Below are 25,533 nucleotides of genomic sequence, written 5' to 3'. Positions count from 1 at the left end.
GTTCAATTTGAGACGCAGCCTAAAATACCAGGCAGCACATCTCACACCCTGGCATGTGGTGGTGTCACTCCTGTTCATCACTCAGTTCCCTCTTAGAATCCCACTGGAGCGAGATGGGTTTGATGCTGTGTGTGTATGTATGTGTGGGGTATGAGTGGTATGTGTGTAAGCATGCTCATTCTTCATGCTTCTTTCATGGAGCGCTCATATGCTTAATTATGAATTTCTATATGCTTCTAAACTGTATGTGTGTATGCTTTTTTGTATGCATGTCTCTTTAATTGTGTGTGTAGTGGAATGCTCTCTGTGTAGTAAACATAGACGCAGCACAGCCGACCCACGTCACAGTCTCTCTGTGCGACACAATAGGCCTGTGTTGGAGACAATAGTGCTTCTGTCTGCTTTATTGAGTCTTAAGTAAATCCCATTTGGGCTAGAAGGGTGTGTGTGTGTGTGCGCTGGGAGAGATACTGAGAAAGTATGCATGTGTATTAATCTGTGTGTACTATATGTGTTTGCGTGGATGATATGTGTGGCCCACATTTCTGGCAAAAAGCGAACTTCTTCTGTGTGTGTTTGTATGACAATCTAGTTCCATCAGTGTAGATTGTAGCGAAACAGCAGTACTGAGTACCATGGCGAGAGAAGTGGGGGGGGAGTGTCCCCTGCTGTCACTGCCGGCTATATTTAGTCAGCCTGGTCTGTTGGTCTGGACTTGGACACCACTTATTGGGGCGAGTGAGCTTCCACACATAGCAAGACCACAGAAAGAGAGAGAGAGAGAGAAGGAGAGAAACACAGATGGACTGACAGACAGGCTTCCTACATTGTCTTAAAATATTGTACAAGTGTGCGTACATGCTGTAGCAGAGGAAATGAGTGTCTATATTACACGTCTATTTATATGCAGTTACTCCCACCTACAATTTTCATATAATGCAGTGAAGATATATGTTGTATTTTTAAAGAAAACATTATATGGATATAAAGAAGACAGTAATAAATGGTACAGTGACAGGTGCACAAAGAATTTTACAGTGTTTACTCATTATGGAAAATATTTGTTACAGTTGAAAACATTATATTTATTATTTTCATTGATTTATTCTTGTGTGCATTTGTTTAATAATAAAAATATTCATAATTAAATATTTTTAAAATATACATTATATATTTACAATGTATAATACATAAATATTATTTTAATTTTAATTTATCTTTATTTTAATTTATTTTTTTATTATTTAAGTTACAATAAATACATAAATGGACAGTTTCAAAAGCAACAAAAAATAATGAGTAAATGTAAAAACAGATTACAGCAATGACCCAAAAGGTTTAGGCTGAAGCAGAACGTATTCTGCCTAGCCTTATCATAATACTCCCACAAAAAAAAGAAAAGTGAAATGATAATAACAGGAATTGCCAAGGAAGTTCAAAGTGTCACGCTAAACCACTAATTTACTCTTTCACATATTAATTTTGTCTCACTGATCACACTGTGTTCTGCAGTCCAAACAACGAGACTTCATCTTAGACTTCATTACCCAAGCTGCAGGTCTAATCCTCATCTGACGCAGTTTGATGATGTCAACACATTCCCAAAACAAGCATTATTGAGCCTGCTCAGGGGTTTTACAGAGTGAAATACACACAATTGGGAGCAAACGGGGGTGTATGTGTGCATAAAGAGTAATGCCAAAGCATAATGACGTACAGTCAGTAACACGCACAAAAATACATCCCTGGTACTGCTTTGTGATGAAATCCTCGGGCGTATTACATAGCTTGAACGTGGCGCTATGGAACGTAATTAGTTCAAATAGAATTAGTTGTTCACTCTGGCTATAGCCATGGGAAATGCGCTTCTAAAGTTTCTAATTATCTGGCTCTGGCTTTAAAAGCAGCACCACTGCATTGCCTATCTGCAGCCGGTGAAATCTAGCTCACAGTAATGAGTTCGGAGGAGGTTTAATTCCACACTCTCAGATGAGCGTAATGAGCCTCACCTACAGAAAAGCGGTCAGGGGTCTGATCAGGGAGGAGCGGGGAGGGCTAAAAATGAATGCCCCAGATGTGTACTGCAAAAAATACTGTATACCAAGTCTTAAAGTGACTATTAATTACATATCAAATGATGCAGCAAATGCAGTAAAGACGGACATGATTGCAGCTGTGTCTGGAGGAGGAGAAATCAGCCACCCCACCCTCTTTCTTAACCTCTGATGTTATTAAAACTGCCCCAGGATCAGCTGCAAAGAACATTCTCACCGTTTTGACTGTGGCTGCATCAGCAAGGGGGATTGTGGGTGATGTAAGACGCGGCACACACAATCCCCCATGATCCATTGCGCTTCAGGGCTGAGACCTCAGCTTGTCACAGCCAAGCATGCTGGGATGTTGCCAGGCAACGTGACGTCAACAAAGATATGCCTGTATGTCTATCTCTGTGATTTCCCCAGGACTGAGTCACTGTGTGTGTGCGTGTGTGCGTGTGTGCGTGTGTGTGTGTGTGTGTGTGTGTGTGTGTGTGTGAGAGTGTGTGTGTATGTCAAGGTTTTTGAGAGGAACAAAAGGTCCTTTTTGACTGCCTTTCATTATTATGATTAAATCCTGATATAAATTAAGCTCCACTTTTATTAAGTAAGCACCCTATAGGAATCCATACATACATCTAGTGGAGGTCACATAAGGCTCTCACGTATGGTTTCAAAAGTCAGCCTGGATATATGTTACAGATTCACTTGATTAGGTATGTCAAAGTAAGTCATTATGATAGTATGGTATATGATATATTTGTTGTCTTCATAATCATAATTTAAATACAAAACAGTCCAAGAGCAACTTCTATATCCAGGATTTGTGTTCCCATTACTCAAGGAAATCCACAGACCTCTCTGTAAACAGCTTTTATTGGAACTACTTTCCACTGAAAATATAGTCCCTGTGAAAATTGTTGACAGCAGGGTCGGTGGATTATCCAGAGTAACAGGGACAATACCATTATTTGATGCTTTGAGCCCCACAAACAAAAATCTATTTACCGCCATTGTTTTGGGGTGGATTCAGAAATCTCTGCGATGACAAATATCTCAAAAAAGATTGTTTGTGTGTGTGTGTGTGTGTGTGTGTAATTTGAGTATATCTAGAATGAGCAGTGATGTAGGTTCATGTCTTGCGTCTCAGATGCATTCAAATCTCAAAGAACAGTAAATTCAATATTGATACACCTCATATTTATATCTAATAATGTTACTTTGTTAGCTACAAATCCTTCAATAGAAATAAACCAAATGTTAAAAAAATAATTACAATGATCCTCTGATCATGGCCACAATCGATGCTGTATTCATTCATGTTGATGATGACCCGATGATGCTGTACTGTCCAGGGGACGTGCCATTTTGAAAATAAATTTTCAGTTAATTTATACTGTAGAAATTTGTTAAAATTTTGGATTCAATCGCACTTTTAAATGTTCTTTTTAGATTCAGAAAAAATATATAATTATAATTATTATTACAAAATGTTAATATAAATATATATTAAGTTATTCTTTAAAATAAAGTAGAAAATAAAATAATAATAGGCAAGGCAAGGCAGCTTTATTTGTATTGTACATTTCAATTCAAAGTGCTTTACAGAGAAAGTAAGTATAAAGCATTATACACAATGCACATGTTCACATGAATATACCCATAATTATAACCATATACCACCAAATAGGAATTCAACTCAAGAATCTGCCCAAAAATACACACATTTTATTGTGGACCCACTGAAATACACACCTGTGGATCCTGGGGACTCACACACTACACTGAAAACCTGTCACAATCACTGAATAAGTGTAACTGTATTACCAGAGCTGGATTCTTCAGTTGGACCATATTTTCAATATCTGTGGCACACACAAATCATATTAACCCAGCTATTTATTACTATTTCTGTAAATTTATTTTCACCTTAAAATACACACTGTGTAAAAGATGTAATATCCACACAGTGACATTTTCATACATAAACACACTAACGCCCACTGACACATTTATTCATAAATAACAAAAGCTGGTGCAGGAGAGGTAGGAATCTAAGAGCTGCTACAAAGACCTCTCCTATAGTTCATACACATACACTGTGACTGAAGTGGTGCCTTAATCTGGTTGTTTACAGTGGTAGAGTTATTGGTGTACATGTAAAGGTACGCACTGTGTGTGTAACCCACAGGCAATGTGTAACCCTTCAGTCCAGGTTGAGTCATTGTTTCTGGGGGACCTTGTTTACCTGTTCAGGCCCTCAAGCTTGATATCTGGAGCTCTTTCTTTCTCTTCAGCCACATGAATGTTTCAAAAGCATTCTTAACAGTGAATATTATCAATTAGAGGTACTCTCCATGTGATCTTCCTTTCTTGAGCCAAAGGAAGCACAGACGCTGATGTCACTGTTGATGTCTGAGAGAAGAAAACCCCTTTTTCTTACCAGTCTCCAGCAACTAAGCCCTAAACTTGCATTACGTGTAGTTAGCGTCACGCTGCGTCTGCTTCCATGCATGTGTGAGACAGTTGAGTGTGTCACAAAGGGTGAGAGACGGAGTGTGCACGTGTTTGTGTGTGGAGTGATGGGAGCCAGAACAAACATATCAGCAGAAGAAAAAAAAACATAAGAAGAAGAAGAAGAAGAGGTAGAGGAGGAAGTAGAAGAAGGAGGCGGGTATCTTGGGGATGACAGTCCACACAAGAAAAGCGTCTGTTTGGGAAGTGGAATGAAGTTGAAAGCAAAAAATAAAGGAGAAGAAGAAAAAAAAAAAGCCCGGCAATTCTTAGCGTAATTTCCTGTGATTTCAAAGTTGGCAGACGGAGAGGAAAAGGAATTTGAAGGAAACATTAGTGTTTGATGTGAAAAGAGGGGAGGGGTGATGGAGTAGGAGAAAGAGCAGGAGGGAAAAAAAGATATCCTGGAAGAGAGAGAGAAATAGAAAAAGGAAGGAGCGTGTGTGTGTGTGTGTGTGTGTGTGTAGAGGGGGGTTGAATGTGTCAAGGAGTCAGGCAGAAACCATTACCAGTGTTGGCTGTTTGTTCCTTACACACTGGGCCAACTTAATAGAAGCCAAGCATTTAAAGTCAAGTGGAAATGTGGCTGACCCGCCGCCTGCTCAGTCCATACAAACCACAACACCCCTTCACAAGCCTGCTGTCCTTCACGGCTTTGTATACCCATTTTTCAAGTCACACTCTCCCCTTTGAAAGATTATTTTTCAGTAGTAATCAGCGGCCAAAAAAGAAAATACATCTGTGCACTTCAAAAAGCCTGTATTCCATTCAACTGGGCAAGTTGTGTACATTCCTAAATAATAAGCAACATGACAAGTTGACTCTTCTTCTCTACTTTTATTGACTTCATATGTTTAATTTCTACAACATGTTTTACAGTGGTTTTTCAAAACAGCTGAAACCACTAAATTAAAACCAGTCATGCAACTGTCAACTATGCATTTAAGTGCCGTTTGAAAACAGTTGTAGACACTCAATAAAGCTTTTATTTCAATTCAGTTGTCATAATAATAATATATAGGTTTTCTGCCTTGTGCATAATAACATAACACAATTTGCCTTTTCACAGAAGACATTTTTACCATGTTACAGTAGGAAAGTCACAGGTGTAAATATTAATGATGGCTGGATTCCACTTAGCTGCTTTAATTTTTAGAGTCCTGGTATTGTGCATGCTGGCTCACTGTCACACTGTAATGGAGAACTGGGACACTTAAAATAGAGCGGAGCCATCTTTAATGTTATTAGTAACATCTGGGTTTTTCCTACGATGACAAGTCAAAATGTGGCTTTGAAAAAGGACCAAGGAAACTGAAACAGCTAAATGGAATTCAGCTTATTGTGTTATTTACACAGGGCTAGGCAATTTGACTAAAATTATATTCCTGATATAGATCAATAGATCACAACATATATATATAAAATAACCATTATTGGATCCTGGAGGTGTTGGAAAACATGTTGGCGCCTCTTTGGTTTGCTCCAGCTTCACTCCCATGTGCAAGAATCAAAACGTAAAGCATCGTCCAAATGACTTTAATATTGCCAAAATGCCCTTCGACCATAGTTTTTTCAACATGGCAATGGAAACAATATAGAAAAACATATATTGTATATATGTTTTTATGCTGTTTTGATGATATATATGGTCCTGTCACACCTGTCCTTTTCCTACAGTGAAAAAATGTCCCTCAGGAAAAAGACTTATTGATTGGCAAGTCTCCTCATACCAAACAAGAATAACAAGAGACAACAAGTAAGTAAGTTTGCCTAAATCTGGCCAGTACTTAAAACTGAATTTGTGATTATACTTACCATGGCCAAAAAAAATAGTGATTGGGCTTTTAAGTTTTCATTGAAACAAAAAGCTGTAAAAAATCCTTGTCTGTCCAAACATCATCTTGTGGGCTATCGACTTTAGGGAGTTAGATGGGTAATTTACGACATCGATTGAGCCTGGGTGGGGGGGTTCCTCACTAGTGGGGAGAGCGAGGGCCACTTGGAAGCACTTAGGGGCCCCGGGTGCTGGGGTTGTCTCTGGGGTTAATGCAGCCAGCGCTGCCGGCTCTGACGGATGGCTGGGAAGCCCCAATAAATCAGCCCCTCTGCCAGGAAAGATGGAGGGAGAGGAGGGGTGGGGGTACAAAGGGGACCACTCCAGCCTCGTCACACCCCTCCCTTTTTGAAAGGCTCTTGAAACACCGGAGGCTCGCTGTTCAAAGTACACATCTCAACCATGCAGATCCACACCCACACAACACACACTTTTTTTTCTTTTATCTCCTCCACAACTCCAGACCTGCACTCCACGCTAGCCCATGGGACCCTGGGCATTTTCACCTCACAATTAAAAAAGACATTAGGAGAGAGAGAGGTGGGGGTAAAAGGAGGAGAGAGAAAAGGATTGAAAGAAAGGAAGACAACGATATGGAAAGGCTGATTAATTAAGGGTTCCTCTCTGGCTATAGAATAGATGAAGTTTCAGGATCAATTAATTAGCAAGCTAGCCTACGCACGTCAATGCCTCTAATAGCCTGCTCTCATTTGTAACTTTTATTACCCCGCTGCTGTGGAGTGGCTTTCAGCCAATCAGACCAATCAGACGCCACGTGGAGACGATGCTACGTGGCCATTAACTGAAAAGGGGGAGAAAACCCCTCCCATTTCATAGACCAGTTGAAGTGACACTATCAATTATCTCAATGTAAAGTGTGTATATGTTGGATGTTACATAAAAGAAGATTGCAAAACACAGACTGGGACATGCATTAGGAAATTCTGTGTCCACTCAGGAAAAGCATGCCATACACATAATATATAAAGCTAAATTGTGATATATACTGTACACATATGATATGACCTGGTGGATTATACTTTTGTAAGCCATTAGTGAAATTACAAACCAAGCTGTTCGGTTTTTTTTGCTTGCTGTTGCATTAGTTGTATGAGCTGCAAACTCCATCACTCTCATGCAGGCAGGTGAAGTGATGTCGGAATTTAATATAATTTAGTGTTGAATGCAGGCAGTCGGTGTAAAACGTCACAAACGGAGTGTTTTTGAAAGATCCAGGCTCCGCGCTCTGTGTCTGCGGCGCTCTATATGTGCCTATTGATAAGATAAAAGAGCAGAGAGATGAAAGTGGAGCGAAACGGAGGGAGCGAGGAAGAGAGAGGAAACAAAGGGATGCTTTACGTCTTTGCCGAGTTACTAGGGGATTAGTCGCTGCTCTAATTGGCTCACCGAGAATTCATCTCGGTTTTCTTTCAGATTAGAGATAGATTTTTACACAGGTCAAGTCTGCTCCAGCGTCTCAGTTTCTGGGCTTCATTTGTAGAGCGGGGAAGTGAAGAGACGTGACACGCCGTCAACATTTGAAAACAGATCTGAGAAGGCATAGATTGGCATGATCAAGGTGTTGCCTCGATTCAGCTTCTCTGTATTGCTCACATCCATTTGGTGTTAGATTGGTATGAGAAGGGAAATGAAGATGGAGCCCAGTTATATAAAGAGTCTAACTTCAAAGTACATCTAACATACTGTATTGACTTGACTGTAAGTTGCTCTGAATTTTAAGATGACCCCAACTCTCTTGCAACGCCTTTTACAATAAAGGAAGATAAACAGGGTAAATAAATACAACTATAAATAAAATACTATAAACACTTTATAGCCTTTAAATATTTTAAATTCCTTTAAAGCATCTCAAGAGAATCATAATTAGCTGGTAGACTGGAACCTATTTGTGCCCAAAGACTGAGGAAAAATACCACAACATATTCTCTGTTTGATCAGAAGTCTAAAGAAATCTGGTAGAAGTACAACTTTGAAATTTTTAGGTCGCTTAAGAAATTACACTTTTATCAAAAGTCAGTCTTTTTTTTTTAAATTGAGGGAAAATGCAAACATTGTGTTGCTCTCCATATAAAAGCAAATTTTTCAGTTGCTAAAAAGTCAAGAGCACACTTTCACTTTCACTAAAGGAAATAAAAAAATTCAGTTACGGGAACAAATATCATCAAATGTGCTTGGAAGGTTAAGTTGCATTCAGATTTTTCTTCACAACCACCAGAGAAAGGAGACATACAGAGAAAGAGATAGAAAGAGTTGAATGTTTCAGTGTACAACATCATATTATAACAGTGTTTAGAGATATTTTGGGCCAATATGGCAACTTGGTGCTTTGTTTATTATATGTTTTATTATTTAGTGATTGTACAGCGATGTATGCTTGAAACCTGTGTTTCTCTGTTAGCCGAGTAAAAAAACCCATAACATTCCTGTCAAACTGGTTGCCAAAACATTACATAAATATTTAATAGTAGTAGTATTAAAACTAAAGAGGTGCTGATTTAACTTGATTGTCATTTTGGAGGCTGCAGTTGATGGAGAGGTATTTCTGTTATTTAGTCAGACTGTATAAAATAAATGGATGTAGCCACAATGATGTCACACATTGGTTTGTGGACAACCTATTTAAAGCCTTGATATGGCATTTTGTCCATTGCCATCTTGGTTGTTTTTTTTTTTGAGTCAGAAGTGACGATATTTGGATGGGAGTGTGAGTCTGACTCTGGACTCGAGGACATATAAACTACTTCGTCTAGGATCCTGACTGCAACGGGTTGCTGGCCATGCTATGCAAGGTTGCTGCTAACAACATTAGCTTCCATGAGTGGATGAGACCCAAAACGAGTTCATGGCTATTTAAATGTGCACATTGACATAGGCACACTATATCTTTATCCTGATTGACAAGGTCTTTGTTGTCAATCGCAAGGTTGCCCTGCTGTAAAGCATACCCTGCTTTATCAGCTATTTGACTGTAAACGGGACTTACAAAATAAACATCATGCTGTATTTAAGCTGACTTGAAACTAGTGATTAAGACCATGTTTACTAAGCTAATAAACCAAATGAGAAGTAGGGTCATTTTCTCATAGACTTCTATACAGTCAGAGTTCAGTCTATGTATTTAGCCTACACTTACTGATAAAAATACTGTAGACACAATAATTGAAAGATCTCTTAGTGTAATGCAATACTATTCTAATAATCATAAAGCTGAATCAACACCGCACTACAAAAATTAAACTTAATGGCTGATACTTCCAAAGTTGTCATGGATAAGCCTTCCTTCCCATCATCCTCACATCCCCAGCACCTAATTCATTTCTAACACACACACACACACACACACACACACACACACACACACACTTCACAGTATTCACACTGACCTGAAGGAACTCGACAATCCATGGTGTCACTGTCATTTAATACGGCGGCACCTCAGATCGTCAGCATCCAAGAAAGACAGCCTCGCAGCAGGGGATGTAAAATATGAGTATAATCTCCTGCGCTGATGTCGACCACTAATGGTGAACAAGCGTGTTTCAACTAGAAGCCCCCTTCCCTCCCTCCCTCCCCGTTCAGACGTAATTGACATGACTCCTACACAAGTTCGAGCCTGTCATCACAGCGAGCGGTGAAAAATGCTTCCGTGTGCCGAAGTGATTGATCTGAAAGGCATTTTAGGGCTAATTTGTGCTGAATTGTGATGTTTACACGTGTCACAAGCCTAATTTCTCCTTCCACTTCTTTGTGATTTAATGACGATTATCTTTAGTTTGCGTTAGATCTAGTATTAAGTAGCATTCCAATATAAACATTGAGACATTCTGTGTCAAAAAAAATTCCTGTGATCAATAGTTTTTTATCTCACTCCTTCTGTATCATCATCTACAACCTTTTCTTTTCCCTCTTCCCCTCTTCCATTCAGACTCCCTCCCTCTCCCCCATGGACCACATTTTCTTTTTTTTCCTCTCCCTCTTTCTCAATTTCCCCTCTCTCTTCTGTCTTTCTTGGCCGCAGATTGGGGTCAGGAGTTTAGTAGGGGAAAAACATTTGGAGCTGGTGGCACAGGGCCCAGAGCCTCTCACAAAAAAAAAAGAAAAGGAAAAAAAAGAAAAATAAATCGCTGTTCACACACACATTACAGAGAGCATTAACCTGCCCTGCTCTGCCTCTCCAAATGTCTCCATTACGGCTCTGCTTGGAACAACACAGGCACCGCTAGTCGCAGCCAGCCATCAATTGATGTGAGCAGAAACAGAGAATTAGAGAGAGGGAAAAATAAAGAAAGACAGACAGGGGGCAGAGAGCAACGTTTGGCAGTCTTCAGAAAGGGATCCGAGATGAAAATATAGAAAAACACGCCTGTGTGTCTAACAGTCGATAGCTACACTATCTGCTCGCTTTCACTCGCCGTCAGTACGATGTTGATGTTATCACCAGGTCGATAAGTCACAATCTTTGAATAGACAGGCTTGTGTTTTCATTTGGGAATAAAAACCTGCGGTATATGAAGTGCACCATGTTTCATGCAATAAAAATACCAGCAAATTCATCTGCAGCCTACTTTTCCTTTGTTGCCTGAGTGTGACGGCATTTCTGTGTTTTTATATTTAGTCTCAGCTTGATGTGTAGTGTCTGGGTTCAGGTTACCGGCACGTCACAATCGAGAGTTGTATATCACTCCGCCTGTCCCTCACTCTTTCTCTCAGTCCTCCAAGGGCAGCTCATTCCTCGAGGTGTCAAGGGCCTCCCGATGTATGAGGAGGGGGAGGAGCGAGAGAAAGAGAGATCAAAGGGAGGTACGGAGCGCCGGAGAGCACCGTCACCTTGGGGGGGCAGAGATGCGAGGACGATGACGAGCACGCTGATGCATCCCCTCTTCTTTCCCTGATGTTTAATCATGAGCCTGTTGATGCTGATCCGTCCCTCCGACGCCTCACATTTCATTAAGGGACTCACCTTCGCCTGCAATTCTCAAACCAGGGCTGGTGTTCCCATCTCATTCTGTATACAAGAGATGAGTGCGCGTGCTATTGGCTATGAGCGGCTGATCTTATCACCACACAGAGCTGAAGAAGCTGGTTGATTTGTTTTGGTCCTGAGTGTAATGATAACCTCTTGTCGGCTGCGCCAGCTCTGCTCAGATGTGAAATGTGTTTCTTTAGATGTCAACTTTGTATTTTTTTTTTAAATATGAAGAGGAGATATTCATATTACCTGAGACAGACTTTCGCAACAGCACATGCGCCCGGAGCTTTTAGATCGGACCAACATAGCCACTGTCTGTTGTCCTAGCATTGATCTGATGGTTCAAACATCTTAGTACACACTCAGTTAGAAAGCTTATGGAAGTACAGGTGCATCTCAATAAATTAGAATATCATAGAAAAGTTTATTTATGTCAGTAATTCAATTCAAAAAGTGGAAATAACACATTATATAGATCCATTACACAGAATGAAATGACACACAGAATGAAACATTTCATGTCTTAATTTATTTAATTTCTTCTAATTATAACGATTATGGCTTACATTTAAAGAAGATCAGAAAAAAAAAAGTATTTTTATACAGTAATACTTATCTTATCGTTAATAGAAAAAGTTGAAAAAATCACCAAGAAAAGGACAAATAACATTTTGCATAGGATGCATTCACTACCACTAGCCCTTTTACCTTTTATCCAAATATATCGCTACTATCCGAAACCATTAGGGGTACATTTGTTCCCAAATCTGTCGTGCAAAGCCGTAGTATGCACTTTCAATTCTTTAAAATGAATTTTCTTGTTGGTTTTATTTTACCTTAGAAATATCTAAGTTATATTTAAACAAAAAACAAAAAACTTTTTTTTACTCAACCTGTCCTGTAAATGTGCAGTATAGACTTTTTAATCATGTCTTTGTTAAAATCTACCCAATTTTTATCACACACTTTTTTTTATATAATTGGTTTGATGTTTCTTTGTCAAAATCTAAACTGTTTCTAAGCCAGGTGTTTTCACACCCAACTCCGAGATTTGAAGGTGTGATAGATCAGGCAGCAAGAGGAACAGAAAAATGCAGGTCAACTGAAAAATGTTACAGCTGGACAATTTAATTGTTTCAGCCACTTATGACAAATAAGCTTTGGAGAAATAGATGAGGCGACTGCCACAGTTGTCAGAGTTATTTTGATACCGGTATACTTTTTCATTCTTTTGACTGACAGATCTGTTAACACTGCCATTTCTCCCTGACTGTTTCCCTGCTGCGCCCCCTTGCTGAAATTTCCTTTGATTATATGCCTTAAAGTTAGCTTTTAGATTTACTGAACTGCTGGAGAGTCTGAATATGAAAAAAAGGAACAGTCGGCAATCAGTTTCATTGTGCACTTTGTTTACAAATGTAATTATTTTAATGTACCCGGCTTTTGTATGCTCGCATCCATCCCTCCAGTGGTGCTGCAATTAGCTCATGTGTGTATAAAACAGTTATAAAAGAGCAGTTGTCCATCAGTAGGCACAGGAACTAAGCCTACAGCTCTGTGCTTATATTCTAACATCTTGGCCTCTCAAGCACCTAACATAAGATCATTGGGGCCATTGTTGAAGAAGACTTATTTGCCATTTGCAAAAAAAAGGCTGAAGAAAAATGGCTGCCAAACATGCTACAACAGTACAACAGTTCTTGATCAATATATTCTTGTATGATTAAGTTCAAGTAATAAAAGATATGTTTAGCCTGGTGTCAACTAACTAAATGAAACTTGGACGGGGTTATGCATAAAAATGTCACTTTAAATCGATGACTTTGGGCTTTTAGTCTAATGTATGCTAATGTTAGCAAAGCAGGTATAGGGTATTACAGCATCCATCAGTTTCTGCGCAGGATATAAATATAATATAGTGCTAACAGTGTATTCTATCATTTCTTTTCATCAGTGTGCCAGACCATCACTGCAGGGGTGTTGGATTATGTGTTAGTGTTATTATTAACTGCCTGTTTGGGCATTTCCATCCGTATAGATCAGGGTTGTCAAACAGCAAAGTGTTTTTTTCAGTTCAGCCAAAGACACCAGTGACACCTGAGCTGTGTAATTAATTATACTCAAACATGTCAGTCTGAATACTAACTCGGCTTCATTTTTGAGTTGGCTCTTGATGGGCGCTATTGTACCATGATGCATTGCACAAAGAAAATTGAGGAGCCGATCAGTCCGTCAAAAATGAAAACAAAATTTGGGGTGGTGGTGGAATGACTCGGAACACCTCAGAAAGAATTAAATCTTTGGATTTTTTTTTTTGCTTTGTCTTTGTCATCCAAATGACAGTGACATTACAGAGATACAGTTTGATTGACGTCTGACAGCAGTAGTCTTGTACCGCATCATTCCAAGTTAAACATAAATGATTAATATGTAGATTTTTGTACTTAAAGCTGCTAAAACAGTTCACTATGGAAATTATTGTCGAGTGCATGAAGTTCACTGATCAGCTCCTTCTGAAGAAATGTCGGTCAGTGAAATCACCTGGTGCAATAACACCTGATGTAACTAGTGGAAAGCAGTTGGTGTGACCCAAATCCATATTACATACTGCAATCTTATTATCAAAGCTTCATTCATGACGTTGATATTAGAATTCTAAATCAAGATTCGATTGCTGGTCAGCTTTTTATTTTCTTGGATGTCTCATTATTCATTGTTTAAACTTGGTATGTCTGCACAATTGCAATAAAGATCAGGCTACAGTAATATAAGTATTATACTATCTGAATAACTAAGTTTCAGTGGTAGCTGCGTAGGATTATTTCTGACTAGTGTGATCCAAACATTTTCAATAACTCCTATAAATCCAAATGACTGAAAAAAGATAGATGTAATCATTGTCAAAATGTTTTCAATTTACGGCATATCCTGCTTCAGTCTATAAATGTTGCTGTTTAGTCTTTCAAAAGCAACATTTTCACTGCAATCAAAAAACTGTTTGCTCTCACACTCTCACACCTCTGTGAACGGGAAACTGGCGAGTTATATTCATTAAAGAAAGCTGATTGAATAATAAAAATTAAAAAAAGACACTCTTTTAATCTGTTGACTCACTTTAGTCAAAATGAGTATTTTGTTCAAGGATTTTAGGGGGGTGACATTGTAAAATATGATGAACCTCAGTAGAAGCTTTGAATGTAAAATGACATTGAGTACATCACTACTGTATAACAGTCAGTTGAAGTAGTTTAATCATTGAGCTTTACTGTTTTATATAGATAAAAACTACATAATTCATGCACGGTTGGATTATAATTAAATTGCAACTTAATATTTGTAATATTTTGTATTCTGTGTCTTTTGTTTTCTTGAGACATTTCAACACCTCCAGTTTCTTTATATTTTTTCAGCTGTGCGTATAACTTCCTTTTTATTTCTATTGTGGGACAATAGTGTGCATCAACAGCAAAATAAAACACAATCTAAATTAAAGTGTTTCTTAGGGTGCATACTGACTCTTTTGGTTATACTTAGTTTTGTCACTTTACTGCTTAAACCTGCTTAAAATGAGCGTGTGGCCATCAGACTGCTGCTGCTGCTCTAGCCCAGCTCGTTAATGGTAATTCGTTAATTACATTCACCTGGAGTTCCTGGTGCCAATCTGAGCAGTGGGATCTATATTATTTACCTGTCTATCTGTCTCCGCTCCTCCATCCTGCCTCTCCCATACGTTTCTCAAATGATGTCAGTATAAAAGAACTACCTGAGCTCTTTCCCGCTTTCTTCCTCTCCATTCGTCTTCATCATTATTTCACATTACACCCGTCCCTCCTCTCACACTCTTATTCCTTCCTTCCTCGGCTGCTTCTCCTTTACACTTGTCTGTGTCGCCCCTTTCTCTCCACATATCTCTCTGTCTGCATCACGTCTTTATCTGTCTCTCTCTGTCTTTATCATGTGAAACATCGCTTTATCCATCCCTTTAAGTATCTCGGTCTGTAGCATCCCTCCTCTATCTCCCCTCTGCCTTATCTCTCCATCTCTGTCTCTCTAAACATTTTCCTTTGCCACCCTCTCTGGATCTACTTCTCATGTCTGTATCATGTCTGTTTTTACTCTTGTCAGCTCATCTGACTCTTTATTACATTTAACCCTTCCTTTTTTTCATTTCGTGCCGACACTTCTGCGGTCTGCGGTGGCCGACTAGCATGATAGCATGCTAATTCTTGCGTGTGCCTGTCATGCCTGTCAGTGCATGTGTGTGTAGGGGTCGGGGTTGAGGTTGGTGGCTCTGCTTAGCTCTCTGGTTGGCTGAGCCCATCTGTCACTCAAAACGGGCGACCTGTGGTCCCCGGTTGCCAGCCAGCCGTATCGCCACTTCAACAGAATTATGAAAATTCCTGTCTATTGCTCATTGGCCCAATTGAATTACAAGCAGTGCCTTGTTCCGCGCAAGGTTTTTAAACGGCTGATTTGAGGCGCACATACATACACACACCCTCTGGCATAGATGAGGGTTAGTATGTCTATTTATTCCCTGCCATTGGCAGAGCAGGGAGATATTGTCTGCCCTTGCATATGACTCTTGTTTTGATAGATTTCTGATTCTTAGTTCTTCTCAGTGTTTGTGAGAGTGTTTGTGTCTTTTTTTTTAATTTTAATATGCCGCCAAGGCTTTTGTTTTCATCACACTGTTTCTGCAGTTTATGGTGAATTATTTGCTTCGCAGGACGTCTATTCTGCGTCATTTCTCCCTACAGCACTTCACATCTGTTGTCATTTCATTACAGACATTTATTTGACACTGTGTGCCTGCCAAGACACTCTGGATAAATCACACTGTTATTTTGTCTGCTTCCACACACCTGAGTGGAAGGAAAAGGCAGAAAATGGTCTTATTTTCTACTTCCAGCAGTTATTTTTATTGGTATAAGCAACAGCACAGCGAGTCTGTTTATCACTAAGCATATTTTCAGTCAAAAAGAATCAGGTTTCAGCGAGCCGGTGTGTACTCAGTAGGTACAGTACATTCATACAGTCGCCCCCAGCGATCAAACAGAAGCTGCATTTGAATGACTCTTTCTTCCCTCCCAAAGCCACTGTGACAGGTTGCTACTTGTTAGACCTCCAGTCTGCCTGCTGTCTCTGTTCTTATTTGACTGACTGACTGACTGGCGGTATTTCGTTTGTCTCCATGTCTGTCTCTTCTGCTTGCTTACCTGATTGCCTGTCTACCTGCGTGCATATCTGTCAGTATCTGTTCTTTAATACACTGAAAATGGACATTCTTTAAAGGTCCCCCTGAAAAGGCTTCTCTATTTCAAGTAGATTCAGGCAGATTGAAAAGGAGGTAGATGTCAACAATAAGGAGAAAAATATGAATAAAAGTTCAGGGTTGCATTTATAGTAATAACCTTTTGCCATTATAACAACTTTTCGCAGTTATAGAGGTGTTAAAATAAATGTTCAATAATGTGGTCTATAAAGCGACAGTACATGTATGTGCTGCTTTGGAGAAGGAAGAGCTATCTACGTACAATACTGATTTGTCACAAATTACTTCAGGAATTAACTAATTAAACATTGCTCCTCATGGCTGGAAAAAAAGTCACCAAATGTGTTTCTACTCACACAAGTCACCTTCCAGTGCTGATGGATCTTTTCACAGCAGACGATCTGACTTGTCATAGCGGGAATATCGCAGGTGCTACAGTGATAATAACATGATTAGGGGCATGTTATGCTCATTTTCAGGCTCAGATTTGATAATTTTTGATCTCTACTAGAAAGTTTTTATATGCTTCAATGTTAAAACTTAAAACTTTTTTTCTCATACTGTCTGAAATGCCCAGTCTGCTCTGACCAGTCAGAGTTTCCCACACGTTTGGCATCTGCGCACCATCATTGCAGCCGGGGAATGACTGTGATGTCACTGTCGGGACACTTTCTTCTTATATATAGTATAGCTGTGACTCACAAGCTTTTTTTGAGATCCTTACAATCCTACAATATGGTACCTATGGGAAAACTAGCTTTGTTTGATGCCAGTAAGTCAGTATTAGGGGTGTAACAATTTCGGTTTTAAATGAAAATCCATCAAAAAAAATTTCACTCTGATCATAGAAATAAAAAACAGGGTAAACCTGAACTTCCAAAACGAAATGATATGCAGCTATTTTTAACATCATTAAAGACACCCGAGCTTTTCATCTCATGACAAGCAAAAAAACGGCAATTTTAATCAGTTAAAAAGCTATGAATGCATTTAATTTTCACATTTTTGGTCCAGAAAGTGTAGCAGGAATTCATACATTTTACAAACTTTACTAATATGACATTATACAATAAGCTCTACACACTTATTTTAACCCATCCAGTCAGTCATGGGACACTTTATCCTCAAATAATGTAAAGAGAGACAGCAGATGTAACATTGGTGTGTTCAAATTTTCTCATTCCAGCGTGCTTGCTAGCTCCGTCCCAGGTGTATTTTTAAATATAAAATCTCAGCAACTCAAACTGGCAATTTTAAAGACAACAGGAACTAGTGTAGTTTATTATTTATTCATTAGCTTTTCATGCTTTCTAACAAGGTTATTTATAGCACCACAAGGATTTTTTTTTTGGCGGCACAAACCTAAAGAGCTGTTCTCTGTTGACCCTGTTCCGTGTCTGCTGTCTCCCTCTCCGCTTGCCTCCGTCTATCCATCTATTCCTCTGTCTATCTGTCACTGTCTGCCCATATCTGTCTGTCTGCCTGTCATTGTATTTGTCTGAGAAAGGAACCCACCCACGGTTGTCTGGTCTCGATCTCCATGGCGACCTAATCCTCGCCAATCCCAGAACGGTAGTGTTCCAGTTGAGACCCACTGTGTTACACCAGCCTGTCATCACTGATCACAAGATAGAGTTGCTTCTGTTTTATCAGAGTGGCTTTGATCCACATCTAATGACGTTGGTGTGTGTGTGGCTGTGCTTGTGTGTGTGTGTGTGTGAGAGAGAGAGAGACAGAGAGAGAGCATTTGTTTGTCTTTTTTACTCTAACAAATCCCTACATACTGTACAGACAACTTGTATTCATGTGCATTCATTTGAGGACAATGGGATGAGAGTACTATGTCTGTAAGTGTGTGTGCATGTATGTGTGTGTGTGTGTGTGTGTGTGTGTGTGTGTGTGTGTGAGCTTGTGTGAGAGCGTGTGTGTGTGTGTGTGTGTGTGTGTGTGTGTGTGTGTGTGTGTGTGTGTGTGTGCGTGTGCGTGTGTGTGTGTGTGCGCCATGGCTGGCAGTAATGAATCCAGTGGTGCTGTTGGCATGAGCAGGGCCATGCTATTAACCTCTCTGCCAGCTAGACTGATCTCACCCTGTCTGTCTGTCTCATCGGCCTAATGACACTCTCACACTCTTTGCACACACACACACACACACACACACACAGACACACACGCACAACACACACAGACCTGTCCTTTCTAATCAAATTTCCATTGAAGTGAAAAGTATTCTACATTGTCCAATCATCTCTATTCAGAGAGTCAAAAAGCTTCTGCCAGCGCAGAGAGAAGATTTCTTTTTTTAACACCCACTCAAAGGAAGTTACTCTTCAAAACTATTTCAAACGTATTAATCTCCACTTGCCCTCTGCAGCCGGATCAGATTTCACTGTATTTTACACCAGTCGACAGTTTCAGCAGGGCTTTTATGACTGTGTTTTCAGTCGCTATAAAACTACAACTCTGGATATGTGCTCTTTGTGTTTGATGTGACAAGACCGTAGCGCTGTAGTTCCGTCATGTCGGAGACCGTTATAATACCATCATATGAGATACTGTATAAATCACTCTTGAGTTTGAGAGAGTTTTACTTTGCCTAGCCTGCCAAGGAAGATTTAAAGGGACATTATAAAGTTTAGGACTCGGGGCAAAAGCTGGAGGTGGACTATGAGCTTTGCACACGCCCCAAATTACAGCCTGCGTGCTTGTTTAATGAGTTTGTGGCAGCACTTTTGGTCGTCACTGAATAAAAAAGCAACATGACATGACAAGGAAAAAATATCGCATGAAAAGTGCTGTCAAACTGCTTCACCACCAGCGGTCGTAAATGTTGTTTAATAGTACTTGGCTTTGGTGTGTGTGTGCGCGTGCATGTCTGTGTGAATGAGAAAACCCCAGCCTCCATAGGAAATCCTTAGAGGAGCGAGGAGCACCTGGCGCTGTCTGTAGTCATAACAAATGACAAGGAGGGATTTAGCGATCTACATTTGTATTGGTGCCAGCTTGTTACACGCACTCCCCTGTTCACATTCTCTCTCATAACCACCGTGTAATGCAGCATCGCCGCTTGGCGTGGCTTCGCCCTCGCAAGTTTTTTAACTGCACTGCTCTGGAATGCCCTGGCTCATCCATGTGTCCCTCATTAGGGTTACGGCCTGGGACGGGCCAGCGGTAATATCCAACACACCTCATCCCATCTGTGAGCTGACCGAGACGGAGATAATGTAGAGAGGAGGATGCATTTGGCAAGCCAGAGGACATAAAGTTAGAGGTTTCTGCAGTGAGAGTTCATTAGGCAGAGGACTGCTGGGAGACCGGTGTCAGTCTGGCCCCGGCTAAATTAAGAGTGTTAGCTGACGGCACAGTCCCATGAATTGAGAAATGGAAAGAGGCCAGTTTGTGTAGGCGCACATTTTTATTTTCCTGTTATTCAAAGAAGATTTAGGTTAGAAGACTCTCCTGCTTTTGTTTGATTGACTATTACAGTGTGTCACCCGGGACCTGCTGTGTAGCCTACTAATTGCACCTGACAGCCTATCTGCATTACCTTTAATTTAACGTGAATGTTTTGCTTCACCCCCAGCCTTGACCTTAATGTCTCCCCTCTAACCGTTGTGTGATTGGTCGTTTCAGCAGGTGGCGCCATATGGCCAGCAGGGGATGGGGGGCTACACCCAGCAGCAGCCGCAGCAGCCGCAGCAGCAGCAGGGAAACCCTCCGTACTTCAGCCCCCCTCAGCAGACCCCACCAGGCCCGACCCAGAGCCCCTACCTGCAGCCTCGACCACCGCCACAACAGGTACTAACGCACATAAACTCCAAGCACTCAGACCCCAGACACCCACTGTGCTGTTTCCCTGCATGTAAGAAATTGGCCAAGACATTCAGCTGTAACCAAGCCTAAAGTCCCCTTTACATGCCGTGAGCAAAAATGGAAATTATTACCATAACTCAATAAATAAATATGAATAATAAATATATCAGTTACACATAGATACGCAGATGTTGCTTGTCAGATGTAACATCAAGAATAAAATTTGAAATATCAGCAGGAAAGGGATTTCATCCAAATCTTTTTCCATGGGTTGTATTTTAATATTTTAGTGGTGCTGAGATTGGAGAGATCATCTTAAGGGATAGACTGTGTGTGTGTGTGTGTGTGTGTGTGTGTGTGTGTGTGCATGTGTGAGTGTGTGTGTGTAAATGATAATGTGGTGTGTCGGTGGTCCAACATGCCTTGTGTATTGCTCGCATTGTTCCCTTTGCATTATTCATGACAGGCATTTTAGGTAAATCTCATTCTGTGTTCCTATATATTTTCATATTCTCTCAGCTCACATGCAAACACACACACACTTAGAGAAACAGGACTTTTGAATGCGATACAAGTTCACAGATTGGCCAGTCACAGTGTATAAACACATACTGTACATTTTCTAAGCACACAAGCTCCGCCTGTCCAAACCCAATCCTCAGCACAACAAAAGGCCTGTTCCACAGATTTGGATAGAGACTTGTCCTGCCAAGTTTCAGCATGATGTTCTGTAGAAGTTTTCCATCGGGAAGCTGGGTTCAAGCAGTTGTTTTTGAGTTGAGTGAAGGCAGCCCATGTGTTTCCCATCCCCTCTGCATGCAGAGAGATCTATCAGCCTGCATGGAGTAACTCTGGCGAACAGCCCTGTCCTGGGTCAGAACAGAGCAGAACAAAACTGAGCAGGAGAGATTACAACAGAACTGGACAGGAAAGGAAAGATCAGACAGAACAGGGAGGGAAAGGAACAGACAGGACCGAGCCAAACAGGAAAAGACAGATGAGTGAAGTCAGGATGCCCTGGGCAGTTTTGCAAGATCAATATCAGGGCTGAAAAAGGCATGTTTTAATTCATTGATAAACGCTTTATTAGCCCATATCCGGTCAGACCCATAAATGATAATGATCTATATAAAATAGATAGGGGCCAGCTACAACACTAAAATACTACTTTTTCTTCTTCTACTACTACTACTACTACTACTTTTAAAATATTTACTTTTTTAATCTCACAGATCTCACTTTCTTCACTTTGGCGGCACCTATGGTGATAAGCAGTAATTACAGGAGTGTTTTGGATGGCACTTTCACTTTAACTCGTGTTTGAAACTTCACTGTCTGAAGTCAGCTATTGTAACTGTTTACCCACTAAACGAGCAAAGACGAGAGAGAACAGCACACTGCTTCACACACAAGTGAGTTGAAAAGTGAATCTCTTGTGTTAGCTCCACCTTCCCTCTCTGACAGACCAACCGCTGCTGAGTGACTGAAAACAGTTCAGCTGCTTGTTATTTTTCCCAGTTCATGAAACTGAAAATGCAATGGCTCTGTGGAGTACAGGCTCACTTTACATTGTGTTACATTATTCTGTTATAGATACTGACTTAACAGATATTTATTAAAATGAAAATCTTCAAGATTATTACTTTACAAATCACCAATCAATTCTAAGAAGAAAAAAAAGAATTAATCACACAATTATTATTAATCACACAATTATTATTAATCACGATTAATCCCTTGAAATATCAATATTAATCCATTATAGTAATGGATATTTGTCTGTAAAGGGGATACTATTGGGTATCTGTGCAACAGTGAAACAGTTTTTTATTTTCACATCTTGAGTTGAGAGGGACCCCTTTGAAAATGGCCATGCCAATTTTTTCTCGTCAAAATTTAGCCTAAGTTTGCCGCATTATTTAGTCGACTTTCCGACAAGACATGACAAAATAGTTGGTACCAGTTTTACATAAACTCAGCCTGCTACAGCCAGAAACGTTTATTTTCAGTAGTAATGTTAGCGGGATAAATGTTAAAAATTTATCGTGACAATGAACACATTCATTTTAACAGTGCTAGCTTAAAGCAAAAAAAAAAAATGTAGGCAGAAGTGATTGTAAAATATGCATGAATGATCTGTACCGCTTCAACTCCAGAGCCTAATTATCACAAAACTCGAGATAAGGTTTGTAATGAATTCTGACAGCTCATTCCTACAGGACAGAAAAGGAAATCATTGTACAGAATACATGAAACACGATAGATATTTAGAACCATTGCCTCTGCAAGTGTTTTTATTTTCTCAAATTTAAAGGCAAAGAAAAGCACAAAGCAGTGTGGACAGCTCTATTAAAAATGAAGCCATATAACTTCATTAGTAGTTCAGAAATGTGAATAGACTTGTTTAGCATCTGCACTAGTTGATGCCATTTGGCAGTGGTGTAGTCGAATCTGTCTCGGTAGTTATACTGTGATTTAGTGAGATGTAGTTAAACCTTCCTTTAGACAGCCTTGAATATTGAGCACACCAAGACAAATAGCCAAGCAAAAAGCCATTGTGAACACAAAAGCAGGTTGTCAAAAAAGGAAATCGTTAGTCTTAGCATAGTAATTTTCATACTGAGTGAACATTTCAGCCAGCATGCCTTTTGTCTCACACTGAAAAAAAGCACTTACTCTTGTTTCCTCACTTAACATGCTCACACACACAGACCGCACAGCCTACTGAACAAACATTATTCACTCTAACTAGGAAAGGCTGAGATCCATGGCCAGGTTGACATTTTGTGACAGTAATGGTGTGTTTTCATCATCGCTGATGATGTGGCGGCAATTGACCCTCGCTGACATTTACACACCAGGTAGTTCTGCCCAGGCACTCTGATTGGCTAAAGCCCTGTTTCACCTGTGCTGATAGGTCCCCTATTGGTTGCTATGCCAACTGCTGTGGTGACCGCGGAGCTGCTTTTCCCCTTTTGTTTTTCATTTGTCAAGCAATGTACGCTACTTTAAGGGAAAACGTTTCAATCAGCACACATGGTTGTTATCGCTGCATAAAAGCCACAATACCTTCAGCAGCCACTGCATCAATGTTGCATCCCGCTGTCTTTACCTTTAATCAAGAAATCCTTCCTATGTGTTGGAGCCATATAGCATTTTATGTCCCAGCAACACAGCAGGCAATGTGCCGACACCTCCTGATTCCTGTCTACTCGCTATAAACTGTGTAGACCAACTAAATCCCTTCTTTCTACCGACTAATAAGCTCCCAGCTCACATACTTTTACATTTACATCACATTTTTACATTTTGGCCATGTGTGGGAAATGAGCTTTCACAAGAAACGCAGCTATTATTGGACAAGTACAGTTAAAGGTCTATCTTTCCAACTAGCAGTCCAATCCATCTGAAGCTTAACAGGGTAAATATATAGGTTATGTATAAATGGAAATGTATAGTTGGTAATGGGCTAGATTTCTTCAGAGAGTTTTTTCTCACTCAGCCGCACCGATTCCATCTAGTGTAACGAATGCAAAATCCAGGCCTGAGCACTCACTTTATTTCAGCAGTTTATGTTCAAGTAATTATTGAAAGTACACTATATTGATCATTAAAAAACATGACATTTTACACATAACAAAAACAAGCCTGTGCGGTGGCATTAAGACAAAGTTAATTGTCCATCGATTGAGTGAGAGAGGAATTTAGAGACGGAAAGAACAGCAGAAAATACCCAAATACATTTAAATAACAAAGGAAGTAGGTCCCTGTCTTTGATTTTGGATCTGAGAGTAAACATGTTTGGGAAATTGAACTTACACAGTGCAGTTGGCCAAGATTACAAATAAAAGATTTGGTGTGCTTTCAGCTCAGTAGCTGTATTACTTTCGTTTTTTCTGTTCTGAGTGAGCGTGCGTCTTTCTATCAGTTTTTGTATAAGTGTGTCTGTGTGTACACTAATCAGCCTGAGTGTGCTGCAGCAATTCTGAGCTGTGAAAAGGTCAAATGGTGACCTTTGTCTGTGATTCTGGGCTGAAATGAGACATGATGTGAGCCGCACGGAATGGATTACACGCACACACACACACACACACACACACACACACACACATACACACCACACTCACAATCGCACACCAGATTAGGATGTCATCGCAGTTTTGACCCGTGTTTTTTGACCCTGCATTACTCTGAGAAATCCAAGCTGAAAAGTTCTTTATTTTGTTCTTCCGGCGCTCTCCGCAGTTCCTTTCCCCCCACTCCACTCCCATTAACCCTAGCCAGAGGACATCCTCCAGTTGATGGAACCATTCCAGCTGCCTTTGACACCGAATTTGCTCTGCAACCAACTGCTATTAGCTGGTTTTGTAACAAATCGAAGAGAAAATGCCGTCTTTCTTTGAGTCTATTGCACTGGTGTGACCTCATCTGATTGCGAGGAGCAGAGCAGGCTAAAAAGACATTTCTGAGACATCAAGGCTGATACAAAAAAAATATATATATATATATAAAGTATGGCATCAGGGAAGAAGTAGGTTTTGAAAATAATAAACGTGGGTGGTATGCTGGTGGGTTTTGAGTGCTGTGGGTGTTTGAGAACACCAGATATTTTTAAGTTGATGATTGTGAGTTGTAGTTCTCAGAAACACTGTGACTGGAACTTAATTGATTGAGATGGCTTTTTGACCTCATACACTACTTTGTTTCTCATTTGTATACTAACAAACTTTCCACATAATGCTGTTAAATTAAAGCTCACTACTGTAGGAGTAAGAATGATTCCTGCTTTCTGAAAGCCATATAATAGGGGCCCCTTTTCTGAAAGTATATTTAAACAGACTCTATAAATATCATGACCCTAATGTTTTTGGTCTGATTGTTGGCTTCAATTACAGCGTGAGACAAATAGCTTAAAAGGAGAAAATCGGTGCCCTTTCTTCCTCCTTCCCGGGCCATATTGCACTTGACGCATAACAGATGAAGCGCATGATATTTTGTTACTGTCTAATACTTTCTACCTCATAAAACGGAAACGAGAGAGCTGTAATTTCAAGAATTTGGAGATGATTTTTTA

General features: G+C 40.0%; 2 protein-coding genes across 2 annotated transcripts in view; both read left to right on the top strand.

Moving 5' to 3' along the window:
• LOC131988424 (AT-rich interactive domain-containing protein 1B-like) overlaps positions 1-25,533 on the top strand; it is a 66,722-nt gene that overhangs the window by 25,889 nt on the left and 15,300 nt on the right. Inside the window, exon 3 of the mRNA XM_059353535.1 lies at positions 20,280-20,444. Coding sequence (XP_059209518.1) covers positions 20,280-20,444 — 165 coding nt within the window. The remainder of the gene's footprint in view (positions 1-20,279; positions 20,445-25,533) is intronic.
• Positions 20,313-25,533, top strand: part of LOC131988057 (AT-rich interactive domain-containing protein 1B-like) — a 147,463-nt gene continuing 142,242 nt past the window's right edge. Inside the window, exon 1 of the mRNA XM_059353062.1 lies at positions 20,313-20,444. The gene's annotated coding sequence lies outside the window, so the exon portion shown is untranslated. The remainder of the gene's footprint in view (positions 20,445-25,533) is intronic.

This window comes from Centropristis striata, chromosome 16 (assembly GCF_030273125.1).
Source record: "Centropristis striata isolate RG_2023a ecotype Rhode Island chromosome 16, C.striata_1.0, whole genome shotgun sequence".
NCBI lineage: Eukaryota > Metazoa > Chordata > Actinopteri > Perciformes > Serranidae > Centropristis > Centropristis striata.
This window is presented reverse-complemented; position numbering and strand designations above follow the sequence as displayed.